This window comes from Thalassophryne amazonica, chromosome 10 (assembly GCF_902500255.1).
Source record: "Thalassophryne amazonica chromosome 10, fThaAma1.1, whole genome shotgun sequence".
Lineage (NCBI taxonomy): Eukaryota > Metazoa > Chordata > Actinopteri > Batrachoidiformes > Batrachoididae > Thalassophryne > Thalassophryne amazonica.
This window is the reverse complement of record NC_047112.1, coordinates 84,785,953-84,806,400: the sequence shown is the minus strand read 5'-3', so window position 1 is coordinate 84,806,400 and position 20,448 is coordinate 84,785,953. Positions and strand designations below refer to the sequence as shown.

Here is a 20,448-nt window from a genome sequence, read left to right as displayed (position 1 = left end):
AAAGACACAAGGATATCATCACTTGCACAATTCCGATTATTGATAAGATTTAGAACATCAGTGGTATCCTCAAGATACGAGGGTAATTTACGAACAAACTTTGCCAAAAAGAAATCAACAAATTGTGAAAGGGGCTCAGTAAGACTCCCTATTCCAGAAACAATGGGCCGTAATGGAGGATCATCCAATTTGTGAATTTTGGGTACACCATAAAATACTGGACAACGAGGGTATTCACTTAAAAGGAAAGCCGTCTCTTTTTCTGTTATCCAGCCCTTCTTATGAGATGAGTCAATAAATTCATGAATCATACTATTAATATTAGAGGTGGGATTGGAAGATAAAAGTTGATAGTGTTTGGCATTATTCAATAGTTTCAGTATACCATTTTCATAATTCTCCAACCCCATAACAACAACAGCACCCCCTTCATAGGCGGGGTGAATGATGATATCCCGTCTGGATTCCAAAGATCGTAATACATCCAATTCACTCTTTGTCATATTCTTGTTTTTAGATGGACATAAAGCCCCTAGTTTAGCAAGTTCCCGCTCAACTACCTGGCTAACAGTCACTATAGTAGGATTTAAATTTGAAGACGGCAAAAAACTTGATTTCTTTTTAAAAGGAATAACTTCTCTTAGAGACTCACTAATATTAGAATCCAAATCCCTTTTATTATTAGACTCATTTTCATTATTAGACTCACCACGTACTCCGACGTCAATAATAAACGCCCATTACTCCTTCAGACGCTCAGGGACATGCCTCTTTCTACGGCGAGCGAGAGAGATTCTTCTGATGAACTGAGTGATGTCGGAGTACGTGGTGCCTCTCAATCCAGCAGTTCCTCTTTTTTAGATCAAGGCCCCACTCGTCAAGGAGTAAGACGTGGTGGGGCTCGAGGGAGAAAAAGAAGAGAACCCCCGCTGCCCACTCGCTGGTCCATGCGGACGCATCCGAAGAGACTGTGATTAACATCTCTGATTCTGTCCTCACAGCTACTGAGACAGCGGTTCTACAGAAAGGACTCTCCTTTGCCCCTTCTAACCACCTTGACTCCTTCTCTCTTATAGTTGATTCTTTCAAATTATTTAGACAGCTTCATTTGAAATATTTTTTTTCTAAATCTAACAATGAGTCTAATAATAAAAGGGATTTGGATTCTAATATTAAACTGTTGAATAATGCCAAACACTATCAACTTTTATCTTCCAATCCCACCTCTAATATTAATAGTATGATTCATGAATTTATTGACTCATAATATTGACATGTTTAGCCGCATGTTCTCCTTGAATTGCTGGCTGTCTGAGTGGTGTCCAAAAAATGAGGTGGGATTCATAGATAATTGGCAAAGCTTCTGGGGAAAACCTGGTCTTGTTAGGAGAGACGGCATCCATCCCACTTTGGATGGAGCAGCTCTCATTTCTAGAAATCTGGCCAATTTTATTAAACCCTCCAAACCGTGACTACCCAGGGTTGGGACCAGGAAGCAGAGTTGTAGTCTTACACACCTCTCTGCAGCTTCTCTCCCCCTGCCATCCCCCCAATACCCCATCCCCGTAGAGACGGTGCCTGCTCCCAGACCACCAACAACCAGTAAAAATCTATTTAAGCATAAAAATTCAAAAAGAAAAAAAAATAATATAGCACCTTCAACTGCACCACAGACTAAAACAGTTAAATGTGGTCTATTAAACATTAGGTCTCTCTTTTCTAAGTCCCTGTTAATAAATGATATAATAATTGATCAACATATTGATTTATTCTGTCTTACAGAAACGTGGTTACAGCAGGATAAATATGTTAGTTTAAATGAGTCAACACCCCCGAGTCACACTAACTGCCAGAATGCTCGTAGCACGGGCCGAGGTTGGAGGATTAGCAGCAATCTTCCACTCCAGCTTATTAATTAATCAAAAAACCAGACAGAGCTTTAATTCATTTGAAAGCTTGACTCTTAGTCTTGTCCATCCAAATTGGAAGTCCCAAAAACCAGTTTTATTTGGTGTTATCTATCGTCCACCTGGTCGTTACTGTGAGTTTCTCTGTGAATTTTCAGACCTTTTGTCTGACTTAGTGCTTAGCTCAGATAAGATAATTATAGTGGGCGATTTTAACATCCACATAGATGCTGAGAATGACAGCCTCAACACTGCATTTAATCTATTATTAGACTCAATTGGCTTTGCTCAAAATGTAAATGAGTCCACCCACCACTTTAATCATACTTAAGATCTTGTTTTGACTTATGGTATGGAAATTGAAGACTTAACAGTATTCCCTGAAAACCCCCTTCTGTCTGATCATTTCTTAATAACATTTACATTTACTTTAATGGACTACCCAGCAGTGGGGAATAAGTTTCATTACAGTAGAAGTCTTTCGGAAAGCGCTGTAACTAGGTTTAAGGATATGATTCCTTCTTTGTTATGTTCTCCAATGCCATATACCAACACAGTGCAGAGTAGCTATCTAAACTCTGTGAGTGAGATAGATTATCTCGTCAATAGTTTTACATCCTCATTGAGCACAACTTTGGATGCTGTAGCTCCTCTGAAAAAGAGAGCCTTAAATCATAAGTGCCTGACTCCGTGGTATAACTCACAAACTCGCAGCTTAAAGCAGATAACCCGTAAGTTGAAGAGGAAATGGCGTCTCACTAATTTAGAAGATCGTCACTTAGCCTGGAAAAAGAGTCTGTTGCTCTATAAAAAAGCCCTCCGTAAAGCTAGGACATCTTACTATTCATCACTAATTGAAGAAAATAAGAACAACCCCAGGTTTCTTTTCAGCACTGTAGCCAGGCTAACAAAGAGTCAGAGCTCTATTGAGCCGAGTATTCCTTTAACTAGTAATGACTTCATAACTTTCTTTGCTAATAGAATTTTAACTATTAGAGAAAAAATTACTCATAACCATCCCAAAGACATATCATTATCTTTGGCTGCTTTCAGTAATGCTGGTATTTGGTTAGACTCTCTCTCTTCGATTGTTCTGTCTGAGTTATTTTCATTAGTCACTTCCTCCAAACCATCAACATGTCTATTAGACCCCATTCCTACCAGGCTGCTCAAGGAAGCCCTACCATTAATTAATGCTTCGATCTTAAATATGATCAATCTATCTTTATTAGTTGGCTATGTACCACAGGCTTTTAAGGTGGCAGTAATTAAACCATTACTTAAAAAGCCATCACTTGACCCAGCTATCTTAGCTAATTATAGGCCAATCTCCAACCTCCCTTTTCTCTCAAAAATTCTTGAAAGGGTAGTTGTAAAACAGCTAACTGATCATCTGCAGAGGCATGGTCTACTTGAAGAGTTTCAGTCAGGTTTCAGAATTCATCATAGTACAGAAACAGCATTAGTGAAGGTTTCAAATGATCTTCTTATGGCCTCAGACAGTGGACTCATCTCTGTGCTTGTCCTGTTAGACCTCAGTGCTGCTTTTGATACTGTTGACCATAAAATTTTTATTACAGAGATTAGAGCATGCCATAGGTATTAAAGGCACTGCGCTGCGGTGGTTTGAATAATATTTATCTAATAGATTACAATTTGTTCATGTAAATGGGGAGTCTTCTTCACAGATTAAGGTTAATTATGGAGTTCCACAAGGTTCTGTGCTAGGACCAATTTTATTCACTTTATACATGCTTCCCTTAGGCAGTATTATTAGAAAGCATTGCTTAAATTTTCATTGTTACGCAGATGATACCCAGCTTTATCTATCCATGAAGCCAGAGGACACACACCAATTAGTTAAACTGCAGGAATGTCTTACAGACATAAAGACATGGATGACCTCTAATTTCCTGCTTTTAAATTCAGATAAAACTGAAGTTATTGTACTTGGCCCCACAAATCTTAGAAACATGGTGTCTAACCAGATCTTTACTCTGGATGGCATTACCCTGACCTCTAGTAATACTGTGAGAAATCTTGGAGTCATTTTTGATCAGGATATGTCCTTCAATGCGCATATTAAGCAAATATGTAGGACTGCTTTTTTACATTTGCGCAATATCTCTAAAATTAGAAAGGTCTTGTCTCAGAGTGATGCTGAAAAACTAATTCATGCATTTATTTCCTCTAGGCTGGACTATTGTAATTCATTATTATCAGGTTGTCCTAAAAGTTCCCTGAAAAGCCTTCAGTTAATTCAAAATGCTGCAGCTAGAGCTACTGACGGGGGACTAGAAGGAGAGAGCATATTTCACCCATATTGGCCTCTCTTCATTGGCTTCCTGTTAATTCTAGAATAGAATTTAAAATTCTTCTTCTTTCTTATAAGGTTTTGAATAATCAGGTCCCATCTTATCTTAGGGACCTCTTAGTACCATATCACCCCAATAGAGCGCTTCGCTCTCAGACTGCAGGCTTACTTGTAGTTCCTAGGGATTTCAAGAGTAGAATGGGAGGCAGAGCCTTCAGCTTTCAGGCTCCTCTCCTGTGGAACCAGCTCCCTATTCGGATCAGGGAGACAGACACCCTCTCTACTTTTAAGATTAGGCTTAAAACTTTCCTTTTTGCTAAAGCTTATAGTTAGGGCTGGATCAGGTGACCCTGAACCATCCCTTAGTTATGCTACTATAGACTTAGACTGCTGGGGGGTTCCCATGATGCACTGAGTGTTTCTTTCTCTTTTTGCTCTGTATGCACCACTCTGCATTTAATCATTAGTGATTGATCTCTGCTGTCTTCCACAGCATGTCTTTTTCCTGATTCTCTCCCCTCAGCCCCAACCAGTCCCAGCAGAAGGCTGCCACTCCCTGAGCCTGGTTCTGCTGGAGGTTTCTTCCTGTTAAAAGGGAGTTTTTCCTTCCCACTGTCGCCAAGTGCTTGCTCATAGGGGGTCGTTTTGACCGTTGGGGTTTTTCTGTAATTATTGTATGGCTTTTGCCTTACAATATAAAGCCCCTTGGGGCAACTGTTGTGATTTGGCGCTATATAAATAAAATCGATTCTGATTTGATTTGATCTCATAAGAAGGGCTGGATAACAGAAAAAGAGACGGCTTTCCTTTTAAGTGAATACCCTCGTTGTTCAGTATTTCATGGTGTACCCAAAATTCACAAACAATTGGATGATCCTCCGTTACGGCCCACTGTTTCTGGAATAGGGAGTCTTACTGAGCCCCTTTCACAATTTGTTGATTTCTTTTGGGCAAAGTTTGTTCGTAAATTACCCTCGTATCTTGAGGATACCACTGATGTTCTAAATCTTATCAATAATCGGAACTGTGCAAGTGATGATATCCTTGTGTCTTTGGATGTACAAAGCCTATATACGTGCATACCTCACCACACAGGCTTAGAAGCCATTTCTTTCTATCTTGCCGAACGTCCTACTGATGTGCTGCCACCTTCAGATTTTTTGATTAAATTGGTTGAGATTGTCTTATCGAATAATCTTTTTAAATACTCAGACAAATATTTACAACTACAGGGCACTGCTATGGGGAGTGCTTTTACTCCATCTTATGCCTGTTTAGTGATGGGTTTTAGGGAAGAAAAACATATCTTTAGTAGTGAAAATAACCCTTTTCACTCAAAATTATCATTATGGCGCAGATATATTGATGACGTCCTCTTAATTTGGAGGGGCACATATGATGAGTTGCATTAATTTTTGAATTACATCAATTCTACCACAGATTATCTATCTTTTACTATGAACTATAACTCTCATTCCATAGACTTTTTAGATCTCACTATTTACAAGGATGTCAATAATTCTTTGCAATCAACTATTTACTGCAAACCTCTTAGCAGAAATACTTTGAGAGCTGATCGTAATCATCCGCCCCATTTAGTTCATAACATACCAGTGGGTCAGTTCTTGCGAGTTATAAGAAATTGCAGTTCTATCACAGACTTCATGTCAAAAGCAGCCCATCTAGCAACTCTGAACAACGTGGTTATAGTAGAACTAACATTGGTAAAGCATGGGATAGAGCTCTAAATACTGATCGTGCCTCTTTACTTAAGAAAAAAATCTAAATCTTCTTCAACATCTAAATTGTTTTTTTTCTACCTGCTATACTCCATTTGCGGGAAGAATAAAAAACATAATTTATAAATACTGGCACATTCTGAAGAGTGATCCCACACTTAAAGACATCTGTGCTGAACCGCCTAAATTTATATTTAGGCGTGCCAGAAATATTCATGACAGACTTGTTCATTCAGACATGATCAGTCCCATCTCAACTGCCTGGCCCTCCAGCCCACCAAAAGGTTTCTTCAGATGTGGTAATTGTGCACATTGTTCAAATTCCACTAATACTTCATGTTTCTCTCATCCTCACACTGGTAAGCAATATCCTATTTCTTCATTCATGAATTGTAATACTACTCATGTAGTATATATTTTAAAATGCCCTTGTGGATTGGCATACACTGGCCAAACAAAACGTCAACTTAAATTACGGATAGCTGAACATAAAACGGCAATCCGTACTCAGAATTTAACTTATGCCATGGCAAGGCACTATAAACAGGCCGGTCATGGCTCTCCAGCATCCTTAAAATTTTGGGGGATTGAGAGAATCATAGCCCAACCCAGAGGTGGAGATATTATCAAAAAACTCTTATGTAGAGAAGCATTTTGGATTTATACTTTAAGCACTTTGGAACCTTTTGGTTTGAATGAAGATCTAAAATTTACTTGTTTTCTCTAATAATTGTTTTGTAGTCTGGTTTTAGTCTTGTGTGTTTTGGGACAGTGTGTTTCTAATCATGAATTGATTACTAATTGAGTGAGTGTTGTGTCTGATGGAGGGTCATGCCCTTTTGAAAGCACCTGCTTCCTATCAGTATTTAAACTGTACCATCTTTGTTTGTGCAGGACTCTGAGGAAGATGTGGCTATCACATCGAAACGTTAGTCCTGTTGAACATTTTTTACTTTCAGCACCTTATTAAATTTTCTGGCACTCATTCCTGTGTTGCACCAGTTATTTTTCTTTTTTATTAAATATCTTGTCTTTGTGGTGTATTCAATTGAATATAAGTTGAAGAGGATTTGCAAATCATTGTATTCTGTTTTTAATTTACATTTTACACAACATCCCAACTTCACTGGAATTGGGGTTGTACACACTTACTTGTAAATGGAGAGATGAGGGTTGGTTGCAATCTGAAAACTCACCACTAGATGATGCTGAAAACTCCACAATGCGCCATTAATGATCAGTGCATCTGGAAAGTATTGACAGCGCTTTACTTTTTCCACTTTTTTTTAAATGTTACAGCCTTATTACAAAATGGATGAAATTTGTTTTTCCCCTCAAAATTCTACACACAATACCCTATAAGACAATGTGAAAAAAGCTTATCAAGATTTTTGCAAATTTATAAATTAAAAAAAAGGTGAGGAAATCACATGTATGTAAGTATTCACAGCTTTTGCAGTGAAACTCAAAATTGAGCTCAGGTGCATCCTGTTTGATCATCCTTTAGATGTTTCCACAGCTTAATTGTAGACCAATCAGTTGATTGGACATGATTTGGAAAGACACACCTGTCTACATATAAGGTCCCACAATTAACAGTGTATGTCAGAGTACAAACCAAGCATGAAGTCAAAGGTTGTCTGTAGACCTCATGATTGTCTCGAGGCACAATTCTGGGGAAGCATACAGAAACATTTTTGCTGCTTTGAAGGTCCCAATGAGCACAGTGGCCTCCATTTTCCACGAATGGAAGAAGTTTGGATCCATCAGGACTCTTCCAAGAGCTGGCCGCCTGTCTAAACTGAGCAATCGGGGGAGAAGGGCCTTAGTCAGGGAGGTGACCTAGAACCTGACGGTCACTCTGTCAGAGCTCCAGCATTCCTCTGTGGAGAAAGAAGAACCTTCCAGAAGGACAACCAACCCACCTACCAGGTCTGTATGGTAGAGTGGCCAGACAGAAGCCACTCCTTAGTAAAAGGCACATGGCAGCCCACCTGGAGTTTGCCAAAAGACACCTGAAGGACTCTCAGACCATGAGAAACAAAATTATCTGGTCTGATGAGACAAAGATTGAACTCTTTGGCATGAATGGCAGCTGTCATGTTTGGAGGAAACCAGACACCATCCTTACAGTTGAGCATGGTGGTGGCAACATCATGCTGTGGGGATGTTTTTCAGCGGCAGGAACTGGGACACTAGTCAAGATTGACTAGTGTCCCAGACTGGAGTGACGGTTCATCTTTCAGCAGGACAATGACCCAAAGCACACAGCCAAGATATCAAAAGGAGTGGCTTCAGGACACCTCCGTGAATGTCCTTCAGTGGCCCAGCCAGAGCCCAGACCTAAATCTGATTTAACATCTAGGGGACACCTCTAGGGGAGGTGATGGTCTCGTGGTTAAAGTGTTGGGCTTGAGACCTGAGGATCTTCAAATCCCAGTCTGACTGGAAAATCACTAAGGGACCTTGGGCAATGTCCTTAATCCCCTAGTTGTTCCCGGTGTGCAGTGGGCACCTTGCATAGCAGCACTGGGGTGAATGTGAGGCATTGATGTGTTAAGCGCTTTGAGTGTCAGATGCAGATGGAAAGGGTTATATAAATGCAGTCCATTTACCATTTAACATCTCTGGAGAGAGCTGAAAATGGCTGTGCACTGACACTCCTGCATCCAACCTGATGGAGCTTGAGAGGTGCTGCACAGTATTGAGCAAAGGGTGTGAACACTTATGTACATATGATTTGAGTTTTTTTTTTTTAAATAAATTTGCAACAATTTTGAAAACTTCTTTCATGTTGTCATTATGGGGTTCTGTGGGCAGAGTTTTGAGGGAGAAAATGAATTTACTCCATTTTGGAATCAGGCTGTAACATAAAATGTGGAAAGAGTGAAGTGCTGTGAATACTTTCCGGATGCACTGCATTGCCTCATATTTAGATCAAGGATGCTATTCCTTACTTCATTTTATGGACTGTATTTGGCAGTAGCTCAACCGTTCTCTCACTAGGAACAAATGGCCAGAAGGTTGTTTAAATGTATACATTAAATGTATACATATTTTCAAATGAAGGCACAAAATTATGGTTCCCACATTTTTCACATAAATGTTTGCAAGCTCAGTTTAAGCACATTTGTATCAGCACATTTGTGTTCATATGCAACATTGATAAGTGAGGGCCCTGGGCTATGTTAAGACTTGCAAAATACACAATTTGAATATTGTATAATAATAATAATAATGAAGAAGAAGAAGAAAAATGATTAAACCAACAAACATGAATATTTTCAGCTATTCTTTCGCATTTTTAATTATGCAAAGTCAGTCACAGACACACAGAGAAAAAGAGAATCAATCATCCTTCAATCATTAAAGGCTGAACCAAATTTCACTTTAGATTTAGACCTATATAATCTGTGATTAATGAAACTTCAAAGAACACTTCCCACCTCTTTGCATTGTCGAGGAGGATGAGCATGCTAGCGCCCCCATCATCCTGGAAACTCTCATAATGATGGCGATCAGCGTTCCCGATGAGATAATCAAATATAGCTGTGTCGATGACGTCCAGCAGCCTTGGTCCTGCATCATACGGAGGCATTTTCTTCACTGCCTCACAATAACTCTCATCGTATTCCCACCTAGATGGTGAACACACGCTCACATCCATCACAATCACACCAAAATCTAACATAACAAAACTTTTAGTTTTTATATATACACATAGTAAAATGCACCTAAACCATCATTGAATAAACTGGATATTCACAGTCACCGGGCAAAAGCAAAAGTCCCAGTACTTTTGTATGGTTTTCCACATAATAAACATTGTATGTAACAGATTGTCGCGCACATCAGACAAAACATCCCGCCCCATCGCAACGTATTTCCATTAAAAACCCCACACACGTACCTAACAGACAGTCTGGACATGCCCAGTAACAGAGGTACAACATGAAGTTCAGCACTGACACTCGCATTTATTTTTTTCAAACCGTATTCAACCATGGCACCTAAACGAGGCAGGCTGTAATTCATGGCCAGTGATTATTAACAAAATGCTGCCTACACTGTAATATGGTGTTAGGTTTCACACATATCCCTGGGTATGACGAACCAAAGACAACTGCTTTAGATCAGAGCCCTCTGCCTGGCTGCAAACCCTCCCCGTAGCCCGACATGCACCTACTAAACAATGAACACAGCAAAGGCTATGATTGGTCACTTTTCCGCTTTCACTCCTTCCTCTCCCATTATATTTTAAAAGTTTTTGCAGTGTGCACTGTGATTATATTTCAACCATAGATCAAATAAGTTTGGCAAAAATGTCTGCAAATATGACCAACTTTACAACATAGTCGGAAGAAGACCCCCAAATGACCCACAATTTATAGAGGAAAACTGCATGTACTGTAACGTTGGTTTGGAGGGTGATGATTGTATAAGGAAGTGGAGTTCATTGAGGGACAAATTGATCTAGAAAAAGCCACTGTTCCTGCAGAAAATTGCCAACGCCACCATACCAACGCGAGAACTTTAAAATGGTCATGTGCACATCGACGTTATTGCATGGCCACAGATTTACGGAGTTGTAGAAGCATAAATCAGGCTTTAGGATTTTAAAAGTATCACTCCACAACCGACTTATGGTACTCAGGATAGGTCGGGTTCGGTCACATGAGCACAAAGAAGTTGAATGTGCAGAACTTTTGTGAAAAGATGTCATAGCCCTGCCTCTGTGACCTCAGTGGTTCATAATTAATAACATGTTATTGAATCAGAATAGCCTTTATTCGCCAAGTATGCACAAAAATCCAAGGAATTTGACTCTGTTACTGTTAACTGTAATTTAATATACTTTTTTTTGTCTTGGTGGACCATTAAGAGGATTTATTCTTGTCGTGAGCAGAATGCTGAAGTGTGGCAGATGGTTATACGTCTGCTTCATGTGAAGCAGCACAGAGCAAATATAAAGTCTTATTCTGACCTGTTGCATCCTTTCAGATGGCTTCATCATCGCATTCTGACGGAAATCGTTGTCCACCTAAGACGCCCTTGTTTTGGAAGACGACGTTTGGAAATTATTTAAATCCTCATCATGGAAACTGAATAAACAAAGAAGCATGTATTAAAAGCTTGAGAATAACTAACTGACACACACCTAACTGTACTGACAATGGCAGACCTTGTACATGTAAGATAATAAGCCTACACGCATGCGAAAGATTTTTATAAATTTATAATTGCTTGTCTGTTACAGCAGAATCTGATTTGCAGCTCGGTATCTGCAGTGTGTATTAGCAGAGTCCGACTCTTGTGAAGCACTGCTTCATATCGCTTTGCTTACAGAGCCCAGCCCATAACTATATCTGAGGCATGGAGTTATATTACAGATAACTCTTTTATATTATATTTCTATAATATAGCTATGGGCTGAGCCCGACTCTTACGAAGCATTGTTTGATTTCAATTGATTTGTAGAGCTGATTCCAACTCTTATGAACCACTCCATTTTGATTCGCTTTCAGCAGAGAGCGGTGTCAGATCGGTTTTGTTTAAAGCCCAGGTCAGATCGAATAATAAAGCCATCAATAATATGGATATCTCAGAAATTTCAGTGATTATTCGAACAATGAGCAACTTACATATTGTTCTTCCGAAGGAATTGCAGGAAACTAATGTGAAAAAAGGCTATAAGGGCTTTCTCAGAGTGGAACCTGCTCTGTTGCAGGTAGCCTATCCTGTACTCGTAGCCGCCAGGTACTTGGATAATGGGTCTCTAACAGCCTCATACTCACCACTAACATCCTCGTTTGTCGTCATTGTATCCACGCTATTTTTTTAAATTTTGAACTTCACAAAACTAGCACCACACTCAGAGATGAGCCTCGTTCTCCCACGTTTCTGGAATAACTCGACTCACACAAAAAAATTCATGCTACGTGGCTCATTATTCATCATTCATGATTCAGTATAACCAGGGCTCAAGTCTCAAAGCCGTTAAATCCGTCATTATGAATAGCCTGCCCCATTTGTTTGTATTCACTCAATGAAAAGTTGTTGAGTTAGCCTGAACCCTATTTGAAATAAAGCAGACTTAATTACACCATTAAAAAAAATTAGTTTGTTCAGTTGACTGGGCTACCACCAGAGGGAGCCTGCATACAAACTGTGGTACAGCTCCCTCTGGTGGTAGGCAGAGAACCATTAGAGCTGAAAAAAAAAAAAAAAATCTCGAGGGAACACTGGAAGGTGTATGCACACTTTTTTCTGCAACTCTAAGTGCACTTCCTAGACAGTGCATCACCACATACAGGTATTTGTCGAGGTTCACTCAATAAAATGGTTGTAAAAAACTGATCAAATGCAACCTGATTTTCTTACAAACTGTATGATGTATTTTTAAATATGAAAAATTGCGATTTTTCTTTTTTTACTTATTGAAGTTTATAAATATAGCAGCTTTTGAGTATTAGCAAAACATGGTAACGTACATAACACCCAAAATCTGACTCATCTTATTGGAGTATCTGAATTCTTATTTTGGCTCTCATTTTACACACCTGTACTGTAAGCAGAAAGTGGAAAAATAAGACCAAGAACTTGGCTTCAACTTTGAGGACTCCGTGAACCCTGTGAAAACAGTTTAGGAAAATGAACCAACACCTACCTGGCTAGTTTGCCCTCTCTGTATGTGCGTCCCCAAGGGGTGTCTGTGTTTCTGCAGAGGCCAAACATCTGGGAGCCACAAGGTTAAAGAACCCTCCATTATCTCTCCATCTGCACACGCAGGCTCACTCTCCCGACAGTAGTAACACTTTCCATAGAAACATGTATTATTACCTGCAGAGAGAAAAGTGACGACAATGAAAGTGGTCCTAAATTGTATTTTATTGTCTCATTTCGGCTGCTCCCATTAGGGTTCATCACAGCGAATCATCTGTCTCCATCTTACGCTGTCCTCTGCATCTTTTCGGTCACACCAACCAGATGCATGTCCTCCCTCACCTCATCCTGTTCTTTGGTCTAACTCCACTCTTTCTGCCAGGTGGCTTCCTCAGCATGATTCCCTCAATTTGCACACTGAGTTTTACGTTTTACTTACAAGCATGTGGACAGGATGTAAGTAAGTAAGTAATGTTTATTTATATAGCACCTTTCACAGACAAGAGAAGTCACAAAGTGCTACACAAAAGGCGCACACAGATAAAAATCATGTGAAAAATACAATGTACATCACAATAAAATAACACTAAGACACACACTGGTCATAAAACAGCCCTCTCGCTACTAAGGTTGGAGAAACATATGGGTTTTAAGTTTGCTCTTAAAAACATCAGAGTCCAGCGAACGAAGAGACAAAGGGAGATCATTCCAGAGCCTCGGCGCAACGGCCTGGAAAGCGCGATCTCCTCAGGTCTTAAAGTGGGTACAAGTGACCCTCAGAAGGTTCTGATCCACTGACCTCAGGCTCCAAAGGGGAGTGTAGGGACATAACAGGTCTCTTTGCATGGCCAGGAGCCATGCAAAGAGTATAGTATATACTATAGAGGGAAGGGAGGAAAAGGAAGTTTGGGGTCCCCTACTGGAGCTGTTGCCCCCGCGACCCAAATCCAGATAGATGATAGATTTAAAATGTCTTTAAATTCCCTCAAATCCCTGGTATTGTCATGACAAGTCCTGTAGATGTCGCTATAACGCTGGTTGCCTCACAATACCAGGCCCCCATCAGTTCTGACATTACTTCAGAGGTGAACATGGCAGAAAATACAAGATCAACACATCAACCTTTTAAACCTGAGGTGTGGGTGCAGTTTTAAAACCAAAACAGGGAGGAATGATTGAGATAAAATGAATGCTCTTTGCAAAGTTTGGTGTCATAAAAATCCTGACTTCAGGCATGTGGACTTCAACCAACATGGAGTGGTGTTATGTGATCTAGCTGCCAACACATGATACACAAAGAGAAGAAGGAAAAGGCATGCACTTTATTTGATTATACGATATTCTACAGTCCAGGCAACCAATATTTGTGTTTTATTTTCACAGGTTATGTCATCCTTCACTTCAGTGTGTAAAGGGAGAAACCCGTTTTTAGAGTTGCACTAAATTATTTAAACGATCTGTATCATACTGCATTATAGTTCAAACTCGGCACATGTATTGTGTCATGCAGACTTTGGGGTGCACTTCATGCAGACAGTTGGATGAATCTCAAGGACAACATCCAGCATTGTTCCTACTAAGGCAGTGCTGCTTGAGAATCCGGAGTGTGTTGAGGACTTCTGGATAACTCTGAGGGATATGTTCCTGATCATGTCCTGCTAAGGCACTGCATTGGAAAAGGGGAGTGAAACACTGACTTCCCATGTGTATACTGTTCATTGGGACTTTGCTCTCTGCTTTTTTTTTTATTTTTATTTAAACATCTTTTATCAGCAAGAAACAAAACAGTAGCACATAATTTTCCAAAGTACAAGCACAGTTAAAGAGAAATCAAGTATGTGCTATAACCCGAACATTCATGAACATCTAATCCCAATACACTACAAAACACATACACAGCCACGACAATCAGTTCAATTAGGTCCAAACATTTTCAATGATCCAAGTGATACAAGCTCACCACAGTTTTAGAAACCCATTAGCCCTCCGAGTCTAAACTTGATTATTTCAAGTAAAACAAAAAACAAACGAGATCTTTCAACCATAAAGGAAACAGATGGGGGAGGTGTAGGTTTCCAGGATAATAATATTCTGCGTCGAGCTAGCAATGAGGTAAAGGCAATTACATCCGCCTACGAGTTAGCAAAGGACACAGTGGGGACTACAGAAACTCCAAAAACAGTAATCAGTGGACAAGAAAGCGAAAGATAACATTAAAATACCAATGTATTTGAAGTTTGGGGCAAAGAAAAAAAGCATACGACTTAAATCATAGGGAGAGGAGTTACATCTATCACACAGATCAGAGACATTGGAATAAAATTTGGATAATTTAGACTTCGATAAAAGCAGCCTGTGAACTACTTTAAATTGAATTACGTAAACTCTTGCACAAGATGATCCATCCATCCATTTTCTTCCGCTTTATCTAAAGTCGGGTCACTGGGGCAGCAGCTCAAGCAAAGCTGCCCAGACCTCCCGATCCACACACACCTCCCCCAGCTCGTCCGGGGGAACCCCAAGGCATTCCCAAGCCAGCCGAGAGATGTAGTCCCTCCAGTGTGTCCTGGGTCTTCCCCAGGGCCTCCTCCCAATGGGACGTGCCTGGAAGAGGGCAAAGCACCTTTTTCCGGTCGAGAACCATGGCCTCGGATTTGGAGGTGCTGATCTTCATCCCGGACGCTTCACACTCAGCTGCAAACCGCCCCAGTGCACGCTGAAGGTCCTGATTTGACGAAGCCAACAGAACCACATCGTCCGCAAACAGCAGAGACGAGATTCTGTGGTTCCCAAACCAGACCCCCTCTAAACCCTGGCTGCACCTAGAAATTCTGTCCATAAAAATAATGAACAGAACCGGTGACAAAGGGCAGCCCTGGCGGAGGCCAACGTGCACTGTAAACAGGTTTGACTTACTACCGGCAATGCGAACCAAGCTCCTGCTTCGGTCGTACAGGGACCGGATAGCCCTTAGCAAAGGACCCCGGACCCCGTACTCCCGGGAGCCCTCCCGGGAGGGAGGGGGAGCACAAGATGATGACGTACGAATAAAACAGATAGTTTTATTGACTGGATGATTGTCCATTACAAGAACAATATTATATTTGTAATATAAGAGCTTTCTTATGGGCCATACGTTCAAAGACGTCCTCCCAAGGGTGTTTAGGGGCTGAGTGGGGAACTGTGGAAAAATAGTAGATGCACAATGTCTAATTTGAAGAGAAGCCAGCCAGCCAATCCTGTTTTTCATAGGTACACTTCAACTGTGAGAGACAGAATCTTAAAAAAAACAAAAACAAACAAACAAACAAACAAAAAAAAACAGAAAATCGCACTGTATGATTTTTCAATACTTAATTTGCATTTTATTGCATGAAATAAGTATCTGATACAACAGAAAAACAGACCTTAATATTTGGTATAGTAGTAATTAAAAAGATAGATAAAATATACTCTCAGAAAGTAGAGTCATCGAGTAGCAAGGGGTTTAACCTCCAAGGAGGTTGAGATGTATGGTGAGGGGGCAAGGCAATATCAAGAGCCAAAGGAGCATGATCTGAGATCACAACTGGAAGATATTCGGAATTATAAATTTTGACAAAGCGGCATTAACCAAGAAAAAATAAAAAATAAAAAAAAAATTAAAAAAATGTATCTATACGAGAAAAAAAATATTCTCTGGCTTGTTGATTATGAAATCGACAAGGATGAATGTATCCGTTTTGGTTCATAAAGCCTGAGAAAGATTTGGACATAGCAGAGGGGGTTTTCATGCTGGAGGCAGATCTATCAACAACGCGATTTAGATCACCACCAAAAACCAGAAGGTGTGTATTTAAATTGGGGATCATCCCCAAAACGAATCAGCAAACTGGGCATTATTAAAATTTGAAGCCTAGGCATTCCCCAGAACAACAGGACTGTGCAGGACAGTACCTACAATAATTGAATATCTTCCATTTGTGTTTATGATCATTTTATAAAGTGAGAAATGTATTTTCTTACCAATTAAAACTGCAACCCCAATTGCTCTGGAGTCAAAGTTTGAGTGATAGATGTGGCCTATCCATGGCTTTTTAAGCCTGTTATAATCCATAAATGAGTTTCCTGGAGAAAAATCACATCTGTTTTAAGATGTTTCAAATGGGTGAAAACCCCAGACCTCTTTAAAGGACCAGAATCTAGTGGGACTATCCACAGTACTTCAGTCAGCCATATATGTACTTTTCCAGCAGTATTACAGTATGGGTATGGTCCCATATTGACAAAAAAAAAAGAAAAAAAAAAGGGGCAACACAAACATTAAGCCACCTTATGTATCAAAGGCGTGAAAGAGACAAAACACAATAAACCAAATAAAAACAAATAGTATAAGAAAAAACAAGAAGGAATAAAATTATAACAAACACACATACAGTCACCTCGGTCAAGATTTCCAGGTGTTAAGGTTAAACCAAAATAGACAAAAGAGTAAAACTCAATCTCCTGGCCCTTGGCATGTATGGCCTGGGGTGTAGGGCCTTCACAGACATAAAGAAGCTTTGTTTTTGGCCAACATGGTTGAAGCTCAAGCTTCTTGGCTTCTTCTGTCCTGCTCCAATGTGGCAAACAGTTGTGTCAACAGAGTATTCGACATCAGACAGCAAGTAGTTACTAAAGGTGACTCCAGGGATCTTGGAAGCCATAGTGTTCATAAGGTAGTCTATGATGACACTGAATAAGTCAGGAGCATCGGCATCTTTGGTGAACGCTGCTATTGATAAGAGAATCAGTCCAAGTCTTGGCCAGTGATGTGCACATACCTGTCAGCATTATCATACAACTAAGAGTAGAGACATTGTTGGCTTTTTTGAGGGGGAGGGGGGCAAGAGTTTGCACTGCTTTCCAAAGACTTGGCCAGTCAATGGAGTCAAAGATTGACTTAAGATGTACAAAAGGGCTAAACAGACTTCTGTCCTTTCAAAACTCTCTGGGATTCTCAATCAAGATATGGATCAATTTGTTTGGGATGAATCCTGCTTGTTGGAGACATCACTGCACTGTGAAAGTGGGGTGGGTTGCTGTAATATTCTCATGACGAGCTTCCTGGGGATGGACACGGGTGATTTCTGTGGTTGGAACATAGGGGAGGGTCACTCTTCAAGAAAGAAAAAATGATGCCACTTATCCAGTCACTATGTAGGCCTTTAGAGTGCCAGGCATGGTTGAACAGGTTTCTGAGCAAGTCCACCATGAAGTTACTGTCTTGAGTAGTTCAACAGTGACATCGCAAGTGCCTGGGGCCTTGCGTTATTTTTAGACTGCAAAGCCTGCAAACAACTGTGTCTGTCAACAACTGTCTGTCAACTGTCTGTCTGACAGATGCCCCAAGTCTCTGTCGTGGCAGCACGTTGGAAGAGATGAGAGTTTGTGGGGAGTGGAGGTGTGCTGAGCATGTCCTGGAAGTGGTCCATGGCATGGCATTTGGATTCAACAGCAATTAAGTTGCTGGCACCGTGTCTGACAAGTGTGGTTTTCACTAAGACCCGCTCAGTGCCATCTGAGCTCAGTGTAAACTAAATATTGATCTTTTCTGGCCGTGGAGGCCCTGAGACATTGTGCTGCCTGATTCCACAATTCTTCCCAGTTGCTGGAGAATGCAGCATTTTGGATGGCATTCGCATGCCTGTATTTTTCCTGGGTGTCAATAAAACAGGCAGCACAGAGCTGTTCATTGATATTGAGCATATGTTGGTTGATCCAAAGGCCCTTTGGGTTGTCTGGCGGTGGGGGTGAATGCTCCTTAGCTCCTCTGGTGACATTCACCTTGAAGATGTCAAAGTTAGCAGTTTCATCAAGTGCAAGCTCGCTTATAAAAGTTCTCGTTGTGGCAGAGAGACTGACGGGTCCTGTAAGTGGGAGACGTTGAGTCATTCTTTTGGGCTGTGGGGCCACCTCTTAGTTTGAAGTGGTTGTGAGTAACAAGGAAACAATGGCCGTGCTGCCTACCTCTGTGCGCCTGAAGATGTGGGTGTTGGATATGGAACATAACCAGCATCTGGAGACCAGGTCTGATCCAGAGTCTTACATCATTGCTATACTATGTCCAGTGATGGATTCTCTTCCTGCCATGTATCAGTGATGCAGTGGCCACTGCCACGACAGAGGACAAAAATTTGCTCTCAGTTTTGGTTAATTGTAGTATCAAAGATAATTGCGCCTATGTTATCCCTCCAGTCTTCTCTTGCTCTACAACAAAAGTTACATCAGCATCCATGACGACACGTGAGATGTCATGTTGTGGGAAGTGGCAGACTACACTACTTTACAGATGATGGTAATGCTCATGATAAGATCTATTGTGTTGTCTTCTGCCAATATGGTTGGAGCATAGCTGATTGTGATGCCAAGCTTTCCATGCAGATTGTGGAATCTGGCAGTGAGGATGCGGTTGGACACTGGATTCCAGCTGATTGCAGAGCATCTGGCGAAGGGCGCCATGGCATTAGCAATCCACCCTTAGCCGTATTGTTTGTAGGTCTTGTCTAGATAAAGGTGTGGTCACCCATCCTGCATTTTCTGTCTGCCAGCCACACTCAGTGAGTATTGAGTGTGCTTGTTGAATGTGTGCCAAAAAAAGGAGTAAAAAAAAAAAAAAAAAAAAAAAAACCTGGGACCTGCTGCAGCACATTGGTGCAGAAACGCTGTTATTCGTACTAACTTGCTCGGCCATGTCGGGGGGGGGGGGGGGGGGGGGGGGGGGGTGACGAACCCTCTACATTTTACACTCGCACACACAGCTGTGGAAAATCTATTTGTCACACGCGTAACTTCATACGGACACTAACATATGAGACACTGTTCAAACAGGACTTTACGCGGATATCCTGGTCGTTTGCTGTGAGAAAATGCTCAAAGGAAAGATAAACATGGGGGGGCTGAGATCAGTGTAAGAGGAGTACAGGAAAATTTTGTGTGTGTGTGTGTTTTGCACTGTATTTTGACACGAGAACATCAACGAGTCTTCTGGTTGCTGTAGCTTTTTGCTAACAGCAGGTCCTGCATGGATCCTCTCCCTGATGTAACTCTGTGTGCAAGAAAATTGGGGCATGGGAGGCTTTGACCATGATGGGAGGCAACAGCACTACCGCTGCACCACTGTAGGATAAGTTTAAGTGAAATTCTGACATTTCCACGCAGGAAAATGTTTTTTTTTTTTTCCACAAGCATCCACACCATAGCTCTCTTTGTATAAATTGTAGTCCAACTACATTTCTATTTGATCAATCATTTTATTGTAGACAATCGCAGAGTGTGTGTTTTGGCATTAGTCTGCAAGTGTTTTTTCTGTGAGACGATGTGGCAATACACAAATATTTAATCAATGCCTTAGTGAATATTAAATAAATTTTGTAAATTCACACCCTTTGACTGCTGGGATAGGCTCCAGGCTCCCACCCACCCAAACCTACAAGTGACCATCACCCTAAAACAGAGGTCTCAAATTCGTTCCAGAAAGGGCCGAGAGTGCATTTTTTTCTTTGCAACCAGCCACTCCACCAGGTGATATGCTTATGTATTTTGGGTCAAGGATAAACGCTGTGAAAATGGAAAATTGATAGGACTAATATTTTTGGAGACATTAGTGATATTAGCGAACAACAGTGACCAATGGATGTTGTGCTACAATGCACTATGGGAGTTTGGGATTTAAAATATTATTGTGGTTCATTTTAGTTTATCGATTTATTGTGTTTTTGTAGTTCAATTGGATTAGTGGTCAGTTTAATTAAGTGTCATGTTGCCGTTACCATGAGTGAGAAGTGTAGTGCGTTTGATGTCTTCC

General features: G+C 40.7%; 1 protein-coding gene across 1 annotated transcript in view; it reads right to left on the bottom strand.

Annotated features, from left to right (window-relative positions):
* Positions 1–20,448, bottom strand: part of fam20b (FAM20B glycosaminoglycan xylosylkinase) — a 46,170-nt gene that overhangs the window by 9,250 nt on the left and 16,472 nt on the right. Inside the window, 3 exon segments of the mRNA XM_034180402.1 lie at positions 9,407–9,598; positions 12,628–12,665; positions 12,667–12,800. Of these exon segments, the coding sequence (XP_034036293.1) occupies positions 9,407–9,598; positions 12,628–12,665; positions 12,667–12,800 (364 nt within the window).